Source organism: Solanum lycopersicum, chromosome 3 (genome assembly GCF_036512215.1).
Source record: "Solanum lycopersicum chromosome 3, SLM_r2.1".
In the NCBI taxonomy this organism is placed as follows: domain Eukaryota; kingdom Viridiplantae; phylum Streptophyta; class Magnoliopsida; order Solanales; family Solanaceae; genus Solanum; species Solanum lycopersicum.
The window spans coordinates 64,475,361-64,497,541 of NC_090802.1; the positions used below are offsets into that span (position 1 = coordinate 64,475,361).

The window sequence follows — 22,181 nt, forward strand, 5'->3', positions numbered from 1 at the left end:
GGAAGGCCATATGCAATCTCTGATGTGTATCGTAACAATACAAACACATTACAAAATTAGATAGACCATCATCCGTACTTTGACAACAATGTTTGATGATGTTAAACACCACGGTTAGAGCTAAAACTATGCTTGTTTTTCATGCTCTCTCTGTTCATTTTTACTTGTCATGGTTGACTTAAAAGCACCAGTAAAAGTGAAATGGACAGACTTCAACTTTTCAGGTTTTAGTGTATAGCAAAAGCCCTCAATACGCTGGTAAGTTAATGTTTTTGCCAAATATTGAACTTTGATCATACATCAAATTGTGAATATTGAATCGCCTAAAATTAGGTTTCTTTGTTTCTAAACAGTTATTTCTCCAATTTTGCATATTCGGTCACTAATTTTTTCTCCTGTTGGGTGCGGCTGACTCTGTTTGAATGGTAGAATATATTCCTTCGAGCGGTAGCATTCAAACGTAAAAGTTGATTCTAATTATATAAAGTATGCTATTTTTATAACAATTATCATCTGCAATAATATCAATCAAGCTTTTCTCTTTGGAACGCAATTCCTTTTTAGATAAACCACGTCAGATTATAGTTCCTGTGTTGATTAAAATTGTATTGCGTGAACTTTAGGAATGATAGAATCCAAGTTTTAGATGAATAGTTGAATTAATAGTAGGATTTGCAAGAGACAAGTGTTGAGTAGTTCGAATATTGACTAGTAGATGATAGATAAGGTCCATTTTCAGATTAGGACCCAACACGTCTTACACACGCCTAAAATCTCATGTGGTCCCTCCTTTCTTTCTCTATCCTATTGAAATTTCCTACTACTTCCCCAAAAATGCCTTTATCATCCTTAAATATCTATTTATGGCTAACAGTTATCAAATCTTGAAACTAAAAAATATTCTATTCTCTTTAATTTTTGGTCTAATAATGTTGTGTTGTTTTATTAACCATAGTCGAAAGTCATCCGTTACGTCATAGATTTCTCAAATAATATTTGATTAATAATTATTCATACAATTTATCCAAATATTTTTTATCTCAAATTTTCAAATAATAATTTTTTTAATATTTGTGTCAAATCTAATTATCTGAGATCTTTTGAAAATTGAAATTTTACACCAAAATCTTTTATAAAAACACTCTATAATAGTTATTTGTGTTGTATTACATAATTTTTTTTATGTAAACACCAAGGTAGTAATTAAACAGTTAGTGAATATGAAAGTCATGATCTGGTGGTTGACGGAAATGATGAACAATCGGCTCAGGATAACAAAGTTATTTATTTTGTCTGATGTATGAAATGATACTTATTGCACCACATTGCTTTGGTGTCATGAAAACTACTTGTTATTTATTACAGCGAATATTCAATTGATTAATAATATAAACTATTAATTGATTTTAATAGTTTTTAAAATGTATAAATAGAAATTATAATTTTTTTAAAAAATAAAATATATTTCCTAAATACTACAATCGATTGAAATTTTCGCTAGTGACGGACTTGACAAATATTCCTTGGGCACCACCTATCTTTAAAAAAAAAAAAAGAAAAAAGATAATCCAAGATACAAAAGAAAATGTTTAACATTAACTTACCATGGGAATGTTTCATTTAAAAAATATTTATTTGAAATTAAATATGTCGAATATAAAGGAATCATATTCTTTATGAACAACCTAAAAAGTTAAAAAATATTCATTTGGTCTATTTTTATTTATTATATTATAATTTTTAATTAATTTTAAAATTAAATTAAATTATATTAATTTAATATTTTAAAAAAAATTATAAAAAAAATACAGTATATATTTTTTTTAATTCTGTTATGCTAAAAATAAATAAATTATAAAATGTTAATCCCCTACACGGCGGCCGAAACCTTTCCTTTCTCGTGGGGTTCCTTCTTACGCTTCTAAACTTTTCCCTCCTATATATATTACACATATTTCCGCCATTAAAACCACCATTTCAAGTTTTACTCTTTCTCATACTATTACTTCCAGATCAACGACAATGGCTGCTACCGACAATGTCAACAATAACTCCGTTTCCAAGCCTTCTCTTTACCTTCAGAACATGGATGAGGTGCAGAAAGTGTTTCAACGGTTCGACACGAACGGCGACGGCATGATATCCGGCGAAGAGCTCTCCGGCGTCATCAGTGCTCTTGGATCTGGTACATCTCCTGAAGAAGTCTCTCGTATGATGAATGAAATTGATTCTGACAGAGACGGTTTCATTAGCCTTCAGGAATTTGCTGAGTTCTGTAAAGGCGACATTAACAGCATCGGTGACGGTGGCGTTAGGGAGCTTCGTGAAGCGTTTGATCTGTACGATCAGGACAGTAACGGATTGATCTCCGCCGCTGAGCTTCATCAGATCCTGACTCGTTTAGGCGAAAACTGCTCCGTTCAGGACTGTACCAAAATGATCAACTCCGTTGATTCCGACGGCGACGGTTACGTTAGCTTTGAAGAGTTTAAGAAGATGATGACTACCAGCAAGTAGGCTCTTTCTAGTCTTTGTTTTACTATCCCTTTTTAGCGGCTGATAAAGGTGAGGTGCACGGGATTATAGTGCGTCCCCTTTATAGGATATAGTTTCTACCTCTAACTGATGATAGACGGAGAAACCGTAAGGATAAACTTTAAGATGAATTTGTTAGGGTAACGCCGTTAACAGTAAATGTGGATTCTGAATTTAATGTGATATGAAATTTTAGTTTATTTTTCTGACATTCGTTTCTTCGTTTCCTGTGAAGAGTCAAATAGCTTTGCCATTTTTTAGTCTAAGGAGAAAATATATTTCGACATGATAAAACAAAGATAAAAAAAGTAAATAATGTCTTATAAAATAGCAAAATAATAAATAGAGCAAACAAACCAGTAAGCAATAACTAAATAATAGAGATTGGCACTATTTTGATTTCTCACATTCAATTCTTTTTCTATCTATCTCCTTTGTTTTTTTCTATAAATAGTTGTCCATAATATTTGTCATTTTATAAAAACAATGCATAAATTACATATGTTTTCTTTTTTATCCTAATAAATTATTAGCTTTAAAAAATATATTTGACAAAGTTAGGTAAATAATTTATGCTCATTGGTTAAATTAATTAATTAGAATGAATTAATTCATATCCATTGATTAAAAAATCGAGTTTCAAAAAAATTAAATAAGAGTAGAAAGATAAAATTACAAAATTTCTTAATGCAAGTGCTAAGTAAAAATATGACATATAAAATGAGATGGAGGAAGTATAACGAAGGAACAATACTCTCTCTTATATTCTTAGGAATTCAGCGTTCTTATTAAAGTTCGAACAATGAGGGAGTTTTCATATCATATTTATTATGACTTAACTCATGACATTGTATTATTTGTTTTAGACAAAGAAGCCTCACATTCAATCTCCCCGTTGAGGTTTACACAATTATCATACTATCGAAGTGCATACGTCATAATTTTATTTTTTTGGACTACACTATCATCAAAGTTCGAAAGCACCCATATAAGAAGTTATAAACTTATATTATGGCTTATAAATCCCTTTACGTTTCTCTCCCAATTGTGATTAAAATTCGTCTTAATTAAGTGTAACATGCACCTTATTTAATATAGAAAGAGAAAGCCCAACAAGTAATGACATATTAGTAGGTGTGATAATTAAGACACTTAAGAGGGTGTCAATTAAAATTAAAAGTACTAGTGGACTGGTCAAATTAAGTAAAATAAAAGAATATGAATTACGATACATCAAATATTGTTTGGGCCCAGAAGAGGGATTTAGGTGAGCGAGTTCACATTTTGCCATCGTATCTGTGCGCAGATTATATCAATTCAGATTCAAAATATTGAGATATAAATCAAAATAAAGTGTAAAATATTTGTTTGAGCGTACAATTATTTTTTTAAATATTATCTGCGTATCTCACGAAAAATGTATAAGGACAATGCCAATTGAAGGCGGCATGTGTAATAGACGGGCAAACTCTAAGGCGGAAGCTGATGCTTAATTGACTTCACTTTCTAGATAACTATGTGCGTTTCAATCGCGTTATCAGCTAAGTTAGTCATCTCTAAAAATTTCTCGAAATAATTCTACTTCTCAGTGATGGGCCGAGTGGTATGGATCTAGTCTATCTTTAATGGGCTTTAGGAGCCCAAATCCATCTTTATCAATGATCCAATATCTTTCCTTTTTTTACTTCTAAACAAAAAATCTACAATCATTTTTCCATATTTCTATTTGTAGCTTTTAGTCTACCTCAACTTTGTACATGACCCTCATCCGTGACTTAACTTTGCAATTTTTCCATTTTTTGTAACGCCATTTCTTCTATAAGTCGTCGATGGTCAAAAATAGGTTAATTTTGAGGTAGAAACAAAATTTAGAAAATGATTGTGTTGGTCACATGAATACAGTGACTATTTTTTTTTGGTCCACCTCAACTATAAATTTTTATACTTTATATTATATGCAAATATTTGATATGAGTGAACTATATCTTAGTTAGTCCATAAGAAAAAACGAATCTTACATCTTACTTTTTTTTTTTCTGTTTTGTTTCTTAGAATATAGATAATCGTTTCCTCTAGTGACTTGATTTGATACCAAACACATTGATATTATGGTTGAATGTCGGAGTATTTCAATTTCATAATTACCAACAATTAGGTCAAAATCTTTTTAATTTTCTAAAATAAAAAGGATTAGGAATGATTATTCATTTTATTACTTTATTCTTAAGATGCCTCTAACTATATATGAGGATAATCACTTAACTAATTTTTAGCCCCACATGTCTTATTGCTATTTTGACAGTTGGGTGAGGAACCCTCAATCATGAAGCATGGGAACAAACAATTATTCCATATTTTAAAATTAGGGGAAAAAAAATAATATGAAGGGCATTACATATGGATCAATTTATTTGGTCACTGGAAAATTAAATTAGTAGCCAACATTCTGGTTACCACTACAAATTAAGTGGATGTCACCTAATAACTATAAGTACTTATATAATTAATAGAGTAAGAAGTTTTTACACTCTAACTCAAACTATATTTTAACTTATTATAGCAAATTAGTTTTCCTTTAATGAGCAGTATAGCAGGTAAGCTTCTCTTTAATGAGCAATTCTTTTTGGAGTTTTTATGTGAACACAAATTTAAATTTTAATTACGAGTTTTAAAACAGATATCATTCATCGGACGAAGAAAAAAAAAGTTTTTAAATTGATCAACTTTTTAAAAATAGTTATGCAACTACCTTCGAGGTGATCTAATAATGTATAAATAAATGTTTAATAATAACAATAATATATCTAGAATAAAATTTGAAAAAGATAGTGTGTTACGCAATCTCACAAGTGTATAGAAATTAAATTTCATGAATCGTTTGGTTGATAATAAGTTATTTAAGGATTAATTATGACGGAACATATTGTCCTCAAATAAGTTATATATGTATATGAGATAACTTAACTTATCATTATGATATAGATGATTATCTAATACCTCCGATCCAACGTAGGATAAAATAGTTCTACATTTTATCTTGAAATTATTATACCTTATACCTCACGCCAAACAACTCTCCAATTATAATGAGATCTTTCTAAATCTTTGCTTGAGAAAAATATAATTGGATAATGAAAAATAATTAATAGGCTTAGAAGAACATAATTAATAAAGAAAGAACCTCAATAATGTCATTATCAAAAGGGTATCACATGGTATACACTCATTGCCTTTTTTTTTTTTTCTTTCTTTCCCCTTAGCCATTTCAAAGGAGTCCTCATGGCTTTGGTTTCACATTTATGTATGTGTGATTATGACTTGAACTCATTACCTGCCTTCTTCTTATTCTTCAACAACAATTTTCCTCTTTATTTCTTGTTTGGTCTTTTGTATTTTATATAAATATTTTTAGTGTTCCTATATACTACTAATTAATTTACTAAGTAATTGTTGGATGAGTATGGATGATTCATTTGATGAAGAGTGTGATTATTTATTCAAATCAGTTCTTGTTGGAGATTCAGCTGTGGGAAAATCAAATCTTTTATCAAGATTTGCTAGAGATCAATTTCAGTTTGATTCTAAGCCAACTATAGGTGTGGAATTTGCTTATAAAAATATTAGAGTTGGTGATAAACTCATCAAGGCTCAAATATGGGACACTGCTGGACAAGAAAGGTACCCAACTTTTTCCCTTTTTTTTTCCGACTCTTTTCGACAATCATCTTTCATCATTTAATTAACATAGTTAAGATCTCTACGTCCTTAATCAGAAGTCTCGAGTTCAAGTCTTTACTATTGAAAAAAATTATGTTGAAAATGTCACTCATTCAACGAATAGTGCATTCAATGAATTCACATGTCACTACGATATAAAATGAATTCTTAATTGGAACATTTTTTGAGACTGATCTTTATATGTGTTTATGTTATGATCATAGTTATTAAATTAGTTTAAGTTTTTTGATCAAGCGTTCAATTTACCATCAAAACATATAAACTCTCCATAACAATCATATTTTATAATAATAAATCACCATAATTCGTAATAATCAAGTTTTCATTTGAAATGATTATTTTTTCATGTGATGTCATGTTATAATGGTATCCAATTGTGTTATTACTATGATAATATCTCGAAACCTTTATTTTTTTAAAGAAGTATTAAAAAAATATTTATGGATGAATAATATAACCTTATTGTAAAACATGCAAAGAGAAGATTGAGACAAAAGATTGTGAAAATTACAAGAAAGTTAAAATTAATTTCAACATCAGTCCAAACCGGCCATATTGATCTATGAACCTTATCTACACGCCTCTAAAAAGTCTATTGTTTTTTTAAAAAAAGAAAAAAGAAAAAAACATCTAAAAAAGTCTATTAAAGTTAAGATACCAGCTCACTTGACATAAATGATAAATTTGACTAAAAAACATACATTTAAAATTTAATTAAATCGATTTACGTTCACTTTTTTGGTTTTTCTTTTGTCGTGTCCGCTATCCATTACACCAATACAAATAATTGCTTTAAATTTCAATATAGTGGAAATACGATGTCGTCAATATTCTACATTATTATTCTTTTAATATTTTAAGTTCATGGTGGAATCTAGAACCATTAGACTATTAAAAGTACCCAAAAAAAAAAAAAATGTTATCTCAAATTTTCAATGTTTAAAAATGTAGTTTTGATGAATATTGGATCGCAGTTTTTAATGGTTATAAATATGCACATTGATAAAAAAAAGTTAAGTTTCTATCATCACTAGTAATAAATATATACTATCATTAAATTCAATATCGCCATAACTTTTAAGAACATTCGAAGAGTACTAATTATATCAAAAAATTATATATATTTAACGGTAATTAAACTAATTAGTCGTAGCTAAATATCAATTTCTTATGTAGTGTACTCGAACCAAAACTTGTAGATGGATGTTAATTTTTTTGTAGGGTAAATTTAATATGTGGAACGTAGATGCTATATTTACTTTGCTAGATGAATGTATTCCTTGGTGTGGTTATGTGTTTGAATTTAAAATATATGATTCTATTCTCTAGGAATATTACAATTATATAGTAGTGCAAAGTGTTTTGATTATAAAATACGATTGAATCATATTACATATTGTTTTTCAAATATTTAGGTTTAGAGCAATTACAAGTTCCTATTATCGCGGAGCGCTTGGTGCTTTACTTGTTTACGACATAACAAGAAGGACAACATTTGAAAATTTAAGAAAATGGCTACATGAACTTAGGGAATATGGAAATTCAGACATGGTAATTGTTCTTGTTGGTAACAAATCTGATTTATCAAATTCATCAAGACAAGTAAATATTGAAGATGGACAAAGCCTTGCACAAGTAGAAGGATTATCTTTTTTGGAAACATCAGCTATGGAAAATTTAAATGTTGAAGAAGCATTTCTACAAATGATTAACAAAATTCATGAAGTTGTAAGCCAAAAGAGCTTAGAAGCAAAGTTAAATGAAGTGACTACACCAAAGTCACTTCAACAAGGGAAAAAATTAGAAATTATTAATATGATGAATAGTGAAGTAACAGCCACTAAACAAAATGTTAATTGTTGTTACTGAATTTACTAATTGTTTGTAATTGCTTTTGATAATAGTTTTGGAGAGAAAAGAAAATCATACTTTAATTACTTTTGGTTGTTGCTTTACTTCGTGTTATATTGGATCTTGTTAGCTAATCTATTTTCTTTTTTTTGTGAACTTATAGATACTAGTACAAAATATAGAATTAGTTATATGAAGTTTATTGGTAATTTATTTCTAGCTAATCCGACGTTAAATAACTCTTAGCTAATTGATTTTTCATATAATTCATTGTCAATCCATATAGTTAAATGCGATTAGTATAAAATTACTATTATTTAGCTACAAAATTTTAATCGACTCTAATTTTTTGTTTTCTTATAGATATACACATGAAAAATTAATCATATATATAATACGATTTTCTGAAGAAGGTGATTCAAATTAAACCCCACCATATGACAAGTGGAGCATTCTCTTTTTAATCAAGTGAAAAAAATATTATTTTAGTATTGACGAAAGAACGTTGTTATAATGGTAAAGTGATTACAAAAGTTGGTGGAAGTTAATTACTTGGACTAGTAAGGAATCCCAAAAATTAAGCTGTCAACTCATCTTCGGGTCTGTTCTACTGCTTCCTTGCTGGGTTTGTCTATTCCTTGCAAACAACAGAAATTTCTTATCAACCAAAGATATAATTGAAACAAAAATTGTGAAGGAGAAACTTTGAGCAAAGGATTTAGGTTTTACCAGCTTAACTCTTCTTGCGGAAGATTGCGACTGTAAAAAGGAAACTCAAAAAGGAGTATGGTTTTGAACCATTGAGGAAGACTCCCATACACACCAGGAGGCAGCAGAATAAGAGGGCTGAAACAAGTATCATATTCATTTTACGCTTAAATCAGAGGAAAATAAAACTGAAAAACTATAAACCAACCTAGTTTTTCTCTTATATGATCTGTATGCACCAACATTTCCAAACTTCTTGTCTCCTGATGCCTGTTTAATTAGCACGTAAGAGTATAAGTTCATGCTTAGAGGCAAATGTAGCAAGACAGAGGAACGATCGAACCTCAAGCAAGGGTATGCCACTAACAAAAAGGAGCAGCAAGGTTATGAAGACTGGTCCAAACACAACCAGCCATTCAGCACCCTCTAGCACCGGTGTGGAAGCCAGGAAAATTCCCCACCAAAGTAAAATCTGAAGAGCAGTAGAAAAGGTTAATCTAGTCCATTTAAAGATGAAAAGAAGATTGTAATATTGCAACTTCATGCGGTTTTCAGTAACATATAGTCTTTCAGTTGAATTAAAAAACATTATGTTCATAGCCTTAAATTGGGAAATCAACTCTTCTGACCTTGGCCACCTCAACTGTTTGTAACAAAGGGCGTCAAAATTTATACTTCCCAGCCCTTGCTTATAAAAGAACTAGGAATTCTGTGCACTTAGATCTCAGGAGGAAGAAATTCAAATTTATCAAGATGCTCCAGAATCAACTCTGGGGCATCTTTCTGAGTTGACATTCTCTCTGTCCACCTAATCTTGACTTATTTCCCTCTTGTTTCTTTGCATCTTTGTCTTCCCTTTGTCCTTTATCTCTCTACCATGTACAGGTTCCAAGTCCAAACAGACACTCAACTAAGATATCATACACAGTAGCATGGGTCACACAACATAGGCTTAGCACAAGGAAACTCTTTATGTACTAAAAATATGCCATCCATTCACATTAGCTCGGTTAACTTATCAATCAAAAATACTGCTTTTTCTTTCTGTTACAGGTTAAGGGGACAAAGTTCAATGATGTTGGGTATTTCTTATGCTAGGCTTGCATTCTTGACTCCCCCAAGGTGGATTTTGTTATGAGAGGTATAATGTGCCTAGGGCGAAAAATACTCCCAGATGAATATATTTTTTACAATCAACAGCATCACCATTGATTCATAATTCATAAAAAAAAGCTCTATGTGTCATTCATTACAAGTCACAAGATTCTAAATGCAGTATCTAGCTGTCCACATATGTTAGGTATCTGCACTGCATATCCCTGAAATGGCGTAAAGCCAAAGATCCCCAGCTTTCAGTGTATCTTACTATCTTTAAATGCTATTCATAAAACAAAACTAAATGATAATCAAGTGTATGTAACATGGACCCTGTGACTTCCACAAAAGGACACCATTTTTTGCATGAACTCTTAGTATTGCTCTCATAGACCAACTTTATAGTCCTACATTGGTTGGGTTCAGTTATTATGAGAAAAACTAAAAGTAGAGCACTGAAGAGAGCGGTGAATTATATATAGAGCAAAAACTTACTATATACAAGTTACAAATTTTATCTTTGCAGGAGTGTGTCCCATATAACTTTTGAAGTCATCCAAAATCTTAAAGACAATGAATAGCGAAGGGAAAAAGGATCTCATAGAAGGAAATTGACACTTTACACTTAGGGATGGACAAACAAAAAGTTGTTACCATCTTTTTAGTCTGGATAAAGTATCTTGCTAGAAGATAACTAAGTTAAAACCTCCTAGAGGTCATAATATTGTTTGTGCAGGCATGAGATATTTGTTCTTGCGGAACAAGCAACTCGTCAGTAGCTCCATCAGGTTGAATCTTACGACATCGAAACTCACAACAACTTCCACAAACTACAACACAAAAGAAGAGACATTTAAAAGGACTAACCTCACCAAAATAGTTTGGATGGCGAGAATATTTCCAAAGGCCATCACTGCACCACTTTCCTCTGTTTTCCGGGGAGTTTTTGAATGCCAATTTTTGTTGGTCAGCTGTAATCTCAACCAAAATCCCAATAATCCACATAACCCAACCAATGATATCTTGAGCCTGAACAGAAGGCTGCTTGTCACTTGCATTAACAACTGTCACTGGTAAACTAACAGTCCATACCCAGATTGCCTGCGATTAAAATTAAGTTGTCATTCACAAAGCAAGATTATTCATTCTCCTGTTGCCTGCATGAAGAAAAGTTGTCATCCACAAAACTGAAGTATCTATTTCTGCTGAAAGCGTAAAACCAATATAAAGCAAGACAATTTACGAGATGGTTGGATAGAAGGACACAAAACCTGAAGTATCCAAAATATAGCCAGTTTTCCAAGATTGTCACGTTTGTCATCAAAACGTCTGTCCTCCCCCCACTGTAATATCCTGATGAGAATAAGGTTAAAGATAAAGCTAATGTAAGTCTAATTTCTGCAACATCCGTTTAAAGAAGTTGAATATAGCTTTTGATATGACTATATCAACCATGTGAAGGATGACACATCATCCCCTTTCGATCAAATCTTTGCAAAGGATGACAATAAGCGATAGAAGAAAATAATATACACAGTTTAATAGTTAATTACAGCTGATCTTACCTCATTAATAAGAATAGCCCCAACCGAAGGCCCCATATCACTACAAATAGAGACAACAACACCTGAAAGACAGAATGATCAAACAGAATAAAATGCTATCAAACAATTTCCCTGAGCACTTTCAATAACATTTTCGAGCAAATGCAGATTAATGAACATAAAATCATTCCACGAGGTGCGAGATATAAAAAAACAACTCAAAAATTAATTTCTGTAGTACAATACCCTAAATTCTACAGCTAATACTGTCCATTTTCAATTTACAGTAAATGCATGAGTCCCATTTAACAAAATGGAAGTGGTTGTTACAGAGTTACAGCAAAGTCCCCGGGAACTGATAAATGTACATGGGCATTAGGAGAGAGGGAACGAGTTTGGGGAGGAGGGCACTGGAGGAAAGTTGACTACTAGCAAAGCCCTTGTTGAGATTAACAAAAACTTTCTAAAGTAATTTTAACAAAGATAACCAAACTTCTAAATGATAGCCAAATCAGAGATTGGTGCAAAATCTTACCTGTCGAAAGTGCCATGAACCCTTTAGCACCAAGGTCAAAATAGCAAGTATAATGAAGTTTGTACCTCCTGTAACGAAAAAGATTGACAGAAAACTAGTAAGAAAGTATCCCATCAAACCCGGACACTATAAGTAAAAAAAAAATTTAAGTCAGAGTGATTGGTATTCATAGCAAGCTTTTCCACGTCAAGTACTACCACGATGAATGGATAGTTAACAGATGTAAAGTAACACGATTCATTTATCATACGTATCTAGAATCTATCCCCAATTATGATAACCTTGTCATGAATCTAAGGCAAGGCCAAAATTGAACATCCCAAGGTTTAAGGACGTATCTTGTGGAGTGCAAACCTAAACATGTCCTAGATAAGAGGAATATCTAGTCTGAATTAGTCCAATCATTGGTATATAAGCACCAGTAAGCTAATGTCTAGGTATATGTACCACAAAGCAGCACTGAATGTCACATTAAGCAAGAATATGATTATAAAAGGTTAAACAATGACGAGAACAAACAAGAAATTGCATATTGATGTAGAGTTTAAGTAGTATCTTCGAAGCAGAGTCTAAAAGAATTGATTGATCACAAGAAAGAATGTCAAATAAAAAAAAAAAAGATTGTGCCACACTGTTCCAGTAATTGAACAACGATTTTTATAAACAAGAGATCATACAGCACATCCTCTATAAAAATGAATTTCAGGGAACATAGTCAATCAGATATCATTATGTCTGCGATTCTTCATCCATCAATGGAAAAACTGCTCAAGTTTTCCATTCTCATATGAGGCCGAAAAGTGGATTGGCAACAGGTTGGCAGGAAGTAATTCATCGTGCTCAAACATAAGCCGGTCGCTTGTTAGGCTTAATGTAAAATTAAAAACATTGTGATTGTCGTTAAAAGAGCAGCTATGACTTACCTTCCCTCAACCAAAACAAAGGAGAAAACAAGAACCAACAAAGCATACCAACAACACAAAGTTTTACAAGAATAAAACCACATTTTTAACAAGCAATTGAAGTGTTAACTCGGTCTTAATCCACTTTCCTGAATCCAAAATAAAATCTTTTTTTTTCTTTCGTTCATTTTTTAGTGGATAAGGTTGAATTTCAAGATTATAGAAAAGGAAAATTCAACAAAACAAAAAGATAAGCTTATGAATATAACAGTAGTAGTAATCTTACCAGCAAAGTCAGTAACTTTATCAAACCTGAAGATTGCTGTGATTATAAAAAACGTAAACTGATAACCCAACTGCAAAAAAAAAAAAAAAAGCGGATCATAATCCAAATCTGCAGAGAAGCTCCATGAATGAATATAACAAAAAAAAAAAGAAGAGTGCTAACAGTAACAATGGCAGTGAGGCCCAAGAAATGGCAATCCATAACTGTGTCCCTCAAGCTCCAATGGCAACTACTGATTCATTAATTTTTTCCGGTGTTGTTCAATGAAGTCATCATAGCATGTCACCACTTGGGCCGGGCTTTGTAATATTTGTGTGGTTTAGATTTCTAAGCTTGTCAAGTCCTACGTTTCTATTTTATTTCATAAATAACTAGCTAAATGTAGATCATTATTTCTTATTAGCAATACTCGATCTATATAATTGCACGTTTTCGCTATTTAGATGATTTGATTTTTTACTTTTTGGTATAATACGTAAATATGACTCTTAATTTGTCAACTATGACATTTGTTGTCATTTAATTTTGAGTTTGCACAAGTGATTATTTAAATTTGTATAAAGTTGAACAAATAGACGTATTTGTCTTACATTACAATTTTATGATTTACTTGTATTATACTATGTATGACATGTGTGTCTAGGTGTTCAATTTTACGCAAGTTTAAGTATCTATTTGTGCACACTCAAAGCTGGATAACATAATTGTCTGCTGAAATCAAGTTAAAAGTCATGTATATGTATATGTATTATGCATTTATCATTCAAATGGGTTACAATAATATTAATTTATGGCTCAATGTATCACACATATATTATATATCATATAATTAATGTGTGATACATTAGAAAAAAAACCCTAGAATTGGATCTTCTTCCTCGACTGTGAAATCTTTAATGGATGATGATTGTAATATATGATATTTGTGTATTCAATATCGGACGACTATATACATATAAAAATTATTTGCACGATTTTATGTGTATACAATCTTGTCGGATACAATTAGAATAAGATTGTATCAAATGTTTGTATCGAATATTTATATAAAGGAACAAATGCCTAAAATGCGCGTGGGTGTATTCGTGGATATATAGAGAGAGGAGATATATATAAACACACATGCATATTATGCATCAAAGTTGAGCAATTCATAGTATCCTAGTGATAATTATGCATCAAAGTTGAGCAATTCATAGTATCCTAGTGATAATTATGCATCAAAGTTGTAGATATTTACTATAGGCATAATATCTAAATATAACCCTTAATTTGATATCAGTTGATAATTATTATCTATATTTTTCGATGCATACAAGTAGATATTTAAACTTGTATGAATTGAGCAAATAAACACATTCATCCTACATGGCACTCTGCATGACAATTTTGTGTCCTATATGGTAACCTACGTGTATAATGTCATTTAGGACACTTGTGTTTACATGTTCAATTTTATGTAAGTTTAATTGTCTACTTGTACACATTCAAAGTTAGAGGACATAGTTATTTGTTGAAGCCAAATTAAGGATTTTGTTTAGTATTATGTCTTTACAATATATCTTCGATCGAAATATATCCAGGAATAAAGTGAACCCATCATTTTTCTGGGCCTAACCTGGAAATATAACAATAGCCCATCACATTCAAAACTATAAATCCCAAAGGCTTTAGGGATCTCAAAACTCTTCCCTCAAGCTGTTTAAATGGTTCAAACCCATCAAATTGAAATGCTTTGAGTTTGAATTTTTTTAAAATTTAATTTCTCTTTTAAATAAATTCATTATCCAAAATTAATGAATACAAATCCAACACTCATGAACAGTACGAGATTCATGAATCAACACTTACCATATTTAAAATTTATTCGTATAGAGTATTTATATAAAGGAACAAATACCTAACTTGTGTCATGCGTGTACAATTAATTAATATATATTTTTAATTGCATTCAATCACTTTATCTTAAAAATATATTATAGCATGTTTAAGATTTTTTAAAAAAAAAACTAGTGATATAACATGTTTACCATAACAATTTTTTTTTCCATTTTTTCTTATATTGTTACCAAATCAAATTAATTATACATCATTTATGAGAGTTACCTTAGAATGAAAGCAAGAAAGTCAAAAAGGGAAATGTAGTGATGTCAGAAAATGTTGTACCAAAAAAGAAAAAAAAGCAATAAACTTATTTTTCTCTTTTATAATATAATGTCGCACTTATCAATCTGCTTTCACTTTCAACTCCCAACTTTACTCCTCTATTTTCTAAACTTTTCAAACACTATTTCGCGCTCTATAATTTTTCTTTAACTTAAATTTTATTTTATTTTTATAATTACTTTTGTAGCAAATTAGCTGTAAAATAAAAAAATATATATATAGCCATATAGTGTATAGAAAACAAGTCCACTTTATAGAGTCTATTCTGTTGTCGAAGGAACCAAACAAGAAAGATGTCAACGGTACGTTTGTAAGCCATACAACACACGGAATGGGGCGGCTTATCATCTCACCTGCGATTTTTATGACTCAAATTTACGATTTTAAAAATAAATAATGTTAATATTTGATGTTTGAGCAAATTTTATTTTATTATAATAATTTATAAATTTTAAACTCACGATCAATTATTATCTTCCCTAATACTTTTCATGCTCTACATTAAAGGCACATTTTTAGGTCAAACGAATATAGAATATGTTATCACATGATGATGATTTATAGGAAGTAGTGTTATTGTTTTCCCACTTGGGGAAGTGTAAACGTGAAGCAGGGAATTAGATATTATGCTGCTATGCCGCAGATTGTTGACTTTGTTATTCTCGATTTCTAGACTTTCTAAAGAATTTTTGTATTTTTTTTAATTTATGCGATAATATTTAATTAAATAAAAAAAAATTCAAGTTCATGATTTTAAAAATATAATGTATCATGAAATTTTTGACATGTAAGATTGGTTACCTATTGTTAGGAAACAAGTCTAATTACTCTACAGTCTACACCTTTTTCTCATGAAGATGACATTTTAATTTTCACTTTGATTTCTAAATTAAGCACGCCATTTTGGATCCTATACACTTAAACTAAATCAGTATAATATAAAAGGATAATGTTGCATTATATATAAATTGGGGTAATTAAAACAAAAATTAGAATAATTAGATCACCGTTAATGTCAACATAAATGACTTATTTGATTTAGGATTTAAGTCAAATTCTACATTTGTTAAATGTTACGTTTCTGACAAAAGGGCACTAGTAAAATGGCAAAAACAAGTCGTTCCGTTTTCTTTTGATTTTTTTTGCTTTTGGTTGGCACTATTAATTGTTTCGAAAAAGCCTTTCATTTCACTTTAATCAATAAAAATAAAGTAAAGCAAAAGGAAATTTTGAGGACTCAAAACATTTTTATTGCAACTCTGCTAATTAGTCAGCCACGAAGGCGTACATAGAAGACAAATTGATGCATCTCCACCAAACCAAAATGATGCTAATCATTTGCACCAAACTTAAATCAATAACACATTCACAACAACCCTATGTAAATAGAGTTTTTTTTGGGAAGATGGGGCGTCCACACACCTTCTCAGGGTAGAAATGTTATTTTCGATGAATTTTCAGTTCAAGAAAAATAATTTACAAAATAAATTAAAGCAGTATAAGAGAAAAGTTGTGATGAAAATAAAGAAATGAGAAAAAATTTTGACAGCAAAATGAGTGAAAATAGCACGCGAAAGAAAAAAAAAACAATAGTAATAAAAGAATAAGATAGCGATAAAACCAACCCTCTCCCACTAATAGAAAAGATAGAAATTCACTGAACCACCTATTAACTTTCTATTACAATGTTTGATCAACATTCTCTCCTATTTACGATCATATACTCGATAAACTGAAAATATGTCATATAATATCTAATCACTCCTCTTCAATTCTTAATCGACATTACCTTTATCCCTCATTAGACCTATCACTGGCGGCCTCTCGCTCCTCCTTATCGAAGTATCTATGCTTCTACTATTCACATTTCCAAATCGTCTCACTCACGTTGCATCATATATTTTCAAGTTATAATCTAGTTTATACATCTACACATTAATTTAACCATCTTTTTTCTGATACGCTCATCTTGATTAAAAAAATATATATCATATATAAATTGCACATTTTAATATTTATGTTGTGTAATTAAAGTTAATAAAGTCTTTGCCGTAATTCCACTATGCTCAACTTCTAAGAAAGGCAAAAGAGACTAAAAAGGTTGATAATAGCAAATTGGGATATTATAATTATATATATTCTTTTGCTAAAATTCCTCCACCCATCTTTTTCATATTCCTCCCCCTTAAACCCCACTTTATTTTCTGGTTCACCTTTTTCCTCAGAAAACAATAACAAATGAAAAGAAAACAAATATAAATTGGCATCTAGCACAGTAGCATTTCATTTTTGTGGTAGTATTACAAATTAATTGTCATTACAATTCTTTTTGTATTAAAGTTAAGATTAGCAAACTATCAGATAAGATAGAATCTTAGCAATGAATTAAGTTATCTACTTCCATATTATATAATTGCAAAAACATATTTTAAAGAGTTTCTTTTCATAAAGTCATATTTTAAATAAGAAAAGGTTAATAATGCTCTTAATATATTGTAAATATAACCTAATTCGATCCTAATTCCATTGAACATTAATTTTCGGAGCTTAGAATACTCTTAATTCATTTAATAAAATTATATGATGACATAGGTAAGGTTTTAATTAAATGAACATTGATAGATTTATTAGATTCACATAAATACTAAACCAATTTATAAATAACTTAACCTATCAAATGATGTGGTGCAGTGAAATTCTGAAATTTATGAATTTTTTAAAAAGCCATAATATATATATTAGACTTATTTGACTTTAAATTTTAACTTTGACCTTCAACTTTCATTATGCACAAATAGACACTTTAACTATCAAACTTTTAAATAAATAAACACATGATTCTTACATGGCATAATACACGTAGGATAAAAATGACCTGTAGGACATATATGTCTATTTGTTCAACTTTATACCAAGTTTAAATGTCTATTTGTGCACATCCAAAGTTAAAGGACATAAATATGATTTAAAACTAAGTTAAAAAACACATTTATGTATAATGTCTTTTAAAAAAAAGAGCATTTCCCCAAATGAAATCACTTATAGCGTGAATTCAAAATAATCTCACTTCAAAAAAGTATTTTTCTTGGTGAAATGCGAAAATTTAAAATAATCGAACTTTAATTAGGCCGGGGGAGTGGAGTAGAGTATATTCTTTTTCAGTTTTTTCCTAACCTCTCACTTCATCATTCTTGTGTTTCTCTCCTTCTTCTTCTTAAAATGCTTCTTCTCTGGCTCTGACACCCCCTTATTCTCTCCCTCTCAATTTCACCCTTTTTATCTTCAATATCTTCTCTTTAGTGCTTCTCTCTCTACAAAATCAATATCAATTTTCTTTACAAACCCAAATCTTGAATTCTCCATTGTTGTCTTCTTTCATCTTTACAGTGCAGAGCAACCATGCCTGTGGTATTCTCAGAAAGCTCCACGGTTTCAGAACAGATTAGATATAGAAAACCCAGAACGCAAAACCAACAAGAAACCCAAGATATGGATCCAGTTTCTTCTTCTTCTCGCTCCACTAAACCCACAATTTCATCTCTACTTCTAGCACCATTTTCGCCTACAAGTCCTATCCATGAAAACTCAACTACCCCCAGTGCCTCTACAGTTTTTTCCACTAAAAAGAAGAACTTTGCTACATTTAGGGGACTGGGTTGCACTGCATCACCGCAAGTGTCGGTTCCTGCTGTGATTAGGACTTCGGCTGACTGGGATTCCAAGAGAATCAAGAAGAAAAAGCAGAACAGCAACAAGAACAAATCCCTTAATTCTGCTGTTAATGTTGGTGGAGGAGTATCCATTGGCTGCAGCAGTAACTCAGTCCAGAATAATAACCCTTCATCGTCGTCTTCTTCATCAGGACCATTATCGTTATCATCGAGCTGTGTGGCGGTTCCTGACGTTTGGTGTGGTCCTGGAATTGGATTAACTACTGATGCTGCTTCTGTTGATTGCGTCGTTTCAAGAAGACCCGTGTCTGGGAGGGGAAGAATCGAAAGTGACAAAGCTACGCCTAGAGAGGTACTATTTACTTTCTCTTTTCTTAAATTAGATTGCTTCAGCATTTGAATTGCTTGGCTGAGTTTGTTGCTTGTACCCAATTCTTGTTGATTTTGCTTTCATATGTCACTAATACCTTCTGAGTTTTAAGCTTTGGATCTGCCCTTGGGTTTCTCAGTGGCTTGTTGTTTTTCAGCCTGAAGTTAAGTTTCAACAGTAACATTATCCTCTAAATAATTCATTAGAGCTTAGTAGATAGCTGATGACAAAAAGGGGGAAGGTGCCCTCAACGGATTAGGATGTCATCCCTCCTCCTCCCTCTTCGCTTACGTCCTTTAGGTTTTTTCATTTGCCGATATGTCTAATCTTGCATACTACATCTTTCTCTCAAAGAATTGAAGTTGTTGATTCTCTAAGCTGTTTGGTAAGTCAGACTTGGTCATTCTACAAATAAAAACTCTTGTGGTTCTGCTTGTTTATCTCACTCTTGTCCTTGTTTACTTCATCTTCTCACCATTATCACTTTTGAATCTACTGTATGAATATTTTAAGCTGTAACCTCAGTCAAATAGATCTGTAGGTGAAATGTACATGATTTACATTTTATTCTTGATAAAGCTGATACCAAGGTTCACATATAAGTTAATTTCTAGCAAATCTAACAGTTGTTTCCTTTCCTTTCTGTACAGAGATCTGCATGTCCTATACGAAGAATGGTGAGCCCAGAAGACAACCCTTTTCTGGATATAGAAAGTAGCCTAGGTATACCACGCTCCCAAATAGAGTTATTTGCATCTAGGCATCATCGACATTCTCGCCATGGTTATTCAGAAGGACTTGCAGAGGTGAGTATATCATACTTTACTGCCAAATAGATTAGTTGTCTCTTGCTGCTTTGTTGCCGTTTATCATGTAAATTGTGAAGTTGTCGTACCTATGTGACTGTCCAAGTAAAAGTAACTTCTCTGGTGCTCACAAGCACCTAGCCCATGATACCACATTGTCTGTCATGTCAATGGTGATGAGAATTATCTTTTTTATTGTCAATTGTCATTTCCTTTAGAAAGAAGCAGTGTTAGGGTGATGGGTTTTTGCACAAGTTTTTGTCGAGTTCATTACTGGAAAACAGCAAACTTGGGCAGTATTACATGCTGTTACATCCTGCTTATCATTTTTGCCTTAGTCTTTCAAATATGTCTGGTTAGATAGGAAGATGGCCAGCAGATCTTATTGATCTATTTATGTTGGTTAGCTAGGAAGATGCCCAGCATATTGTTAAATGACTTCTTTATGTTGGTTAGCTAGGAAGATGTCCAAAATATTGTTTATTGACTTATTTATGTTGGTTAGCTAGGAAGATCCAACAGTTTCTTGTGATCGTACCACTTAGTTGTGAGTGCCAAATAAAATTAAATGAGAGGTCATGCTTAGTCCAAGGAAATGCTCGAGCACCTCAAATCTCATGACTTAGTTGATACTGTTGAGCACCATTGGTTCTTATAGAAATCATTGAATTACTTGATTTGTTTTCTGTCTAACTAGTTTCATGAGTTATTTGCTAAAGATTCCGAAAATCTAGTAATTGTTTGCCATATTTCATCACTGTTATCTCCTGAATTGTGGGTGGCTGCCATGGAACAACGGTAACCAAGCTTAAGGACATTATATACATGATCTTTTTGGGTGTGATTGCAGATTGTGATGCTTCAAAATAGTCTTATGGGAGGAAGAACAGATGGTCTTGATCGATACAGGAACTGGAGACTAGATGTGGATAACATGTCCTATGAGGCAAGTCATTCCCTTGTCAATCTAGTCATCCTTGTTTCTATTTCATATTCTCATAATTAATGACCACCCTTGATACAAACAGGAATTGCTGGAACTTGGTGACAGAATCGGATATGTCAACACAGGATTGAGAGAAGACGAGATAGCTCGATGTGTTAGAAGAACCAAGCCCTTCTTTTTGAGTAATTTATCTCTTATCCGCACAGAATTGGAAAGGCAGTGCACCATCTGTCAGGTTTATTTCCAATAATTTGTTAGACATCATTTTTGTTACTTCTTGAAAACTTTTTTTGGTTCTAACAGTACCTTCCGAAATACAGGAGGAATATGAGGCTGAGGATGAGATGGGGAAGCTGGATTGTGGACATTTCTATCACATTCGTTGCATAAAGCAGTGGCTGAGTCAAAAAAATAGTTGCCCAGTTTGTAAATCTGCAGCTATGTCTAATAGCTAGACATCAAAAAACAACTTCTCCCCTCATGAACCTTTTGGTCTGTTGTATAGCTTCTTCTGTTATCATTACAAGCAAGAAAATTCTTTACAGAGTGTTTCTATCCTCTACTTATGTGATTACTGAAAGTGATGGTTCTGTTGTTTGAGTGCCAATCCAATGTGGATGGATTGAAACGAGTGGTACACAAAGTATTAGGCTTCTGGTTTGAATACAGTGATTGGTACAAATTCTACCAATTTTATATGTATTGCAGATAAGTTTCTGCCATTCTATGTCAAGGTTGGTTTGGCGCTTCATAGTATTAATTTTGTTTTTTTTCTGCACCCAAATCCCCAAATTTGTTGCTAGAGGGGAAATTACTGGGTGATAACAATGATCCAAAGGATATTTTGGTATATTACATACGTATTTTACAAGATTTAGAGGTAATATATATTTGAAACATGTTATAAGTTGCAATCTTTCTCATATTACAACAATAATATACCTAGTGTAATCATCAAATGTAATTCGAGAATGGCAGAATGTAGGTAGACTTTTTCCTTATCTTGATGAGGTGTAGAGATTATTTCT

The 22,181-nt window shown here is 31.6% G+C and overlaps 4 protein-coding genes across 5 annotated transcripts; 3 read left to right on the forward strand and 1 right to left on the reverse strand.

The window, feature by feature from the left end:
* The first annotated feature begins 1,625 nt into the window (after positions 1-1,625).
* LOC101259138 (calcium-binding allergen Ole e 8) lies at positions 1,626-2,744 on the forward strand. Its single transcript, XM_004235774.5, has one exon. The coding sequence runs from the start codon at positions 2,023-2,025 to the stop codon at positions 2,515-2,517; it is 495 nt and encodes a 164-aa protein (XP_004235822.1). The 5' UTR covers positions 1,626-2,022; the 3' UTR covers positions 2,518-2,744.
* A 2,902-nt stretch (positions 2,745-5,646) lies between these two features.
* LOC101259423 (ras-related protein RABA6a) lies at positions 5,647-8,210 on the forward strand. Its single transcript, XM_010320341.4, has 2 exons — positions 5,647-6,213; positions 7,689-8,210. Exons 1-2 carry the CDS (start codon positions 5,990-5,992, stop codon positions 8,140-8,142), a joined length of 678 nt encoding a protein of 225 aa, XP_010318643.1. The 5' UTR covers positions 5,647-5,989; the 3' UTR covers positions 8,143-8,210.
* A 331-nt stretch (positions 8,211-8,541) lies between these two features.
* On the reverse strand, positions 8,542-13,582 carry LOC101247900 (uncharacterized). 2 transcript variants are annotated; one of them, XM_010320340.4, is made up of 10 exons: positions 13,357-13,582; positions 13,195-13,264; positions 12,007-12,074; positions 11,493-11,554; positions 11,199-11,280; positions 10,795-11,028; positions 9,176-9,304; positions 9,041-9,102; positions 8,854-8,970; positions 8,542-8,755 (listed from the first exon to the last, which is right to left on the reverse strand). In XM_010320340.4, coding segments are annotated over exons 1-10 (864 nt in total). In that variant the 5' UTR covers positions 13,396-13,582; the 3' UTR covers positions 8,542-8,754. The 2 variants fall into 2 exon arrangements, with proteins under 2 accessions (XP_010318642.1, XP_004235783.1); XM_004235735.5 differs by having other exon boundaries at positions 8,542-8,761.
* A 4,644-nt stretch (positions 13,583-18,226) lies between these two features.
* Positions 18,227-22,024, forward strand: LOC101251666 (uncharacterized). Its single transcript, XM_004235748.5, has 5 exons — positions 18,227-19,383; positions 20,052-20,207; positions 21,058-21,153; positions 21,236-21,388; positions 21,474-22,024. Exons 1-5 carry the CDS (start codon positions 18,760-18,762, stop codon positions 21,606-21,608), a joined length of 1,164 nt encoding a protein of 387 aa, XP_004235796.1. The 5' UTR covers positions 18,227-18,759; the 3' UTR covers positions 21,609-22,024.
* The last annotated feature ends 157 nt before the right edge of the window (positions 22,025-22,181 follow it).

What these genes read in the sequence shown, in the direction of transcription:
- LOC101259138 (XM_004235774.5), top strand. Translation starts at nt 2,023, where the DNA reads ATGGCTGCTACCGACAATGTCAACAATAACTCCGTTTCCAAGCCTTCT.
- LOC101259423 (XM_010320341.4), top strand. Translation starts at nt 5,990, where the DNA reads ATGAGTATGGATGATTCATTTGATGAAGAGTGTGATTATTTATTCAAA. An exon ending in GACACTGCTGGACAAGAAAG is followed by an intron (nt 6,214 to 7,688) that starts GTACCCAACTTT and finishes TCAAATATTTAG; the next exon opens with GTTTAGAGCAATTACAAGTT.
- LOC101247900 (XM_004235735.5), bottom strand. Translation starts at nt 13,395, where the DNA reads ATGGATTGCCATTTCTTGGGCCTCACTGCCATTGTTACT. An exon ending in GTTCATGGCACTTTCGACAG is followed by an intron (nt 11,555 to 12,006) that starts GTAAGATTTTGC and finishes TCTGTCTTTCAG; the next exon opens with GTGTTGTTGTCTCTATTTGT. An exon ending in TCATATAAGAGAAAAACTAG is followed by an intron (nt 8,971 to 9,040) that starts GTTGGTTTATAG and finishes TACTTGTTTCAG; the next exon opens with CCCTCTTATTCTGCTGCCTC.
- LOC101251666 (XM_004235748.5), top strand. Translation starts at nt 18,760, where the DNA reads ATGCCTGTGGTATTCTCAGAAAGCTCCACGGTTTCAGAACAGATTAGA. An exon ending in TGGATAACATGTCCTATGAG is followed by an intron (nt 21,154 to 21,235) that starts GCAAGTCATTCC and finishes TGATACAAACAG; the next exon opens with GAATTGCTGGAACTTGGTGA. An exon ending in GGCAGTGCACCATCTGTCAG is followed by an intron (nt 21,389 to 21,473) that starts GTTTATTTCCAA and finishes TCCGAAATACAG; the next exon opens with GAGGAATATGAGGCTGAGGA.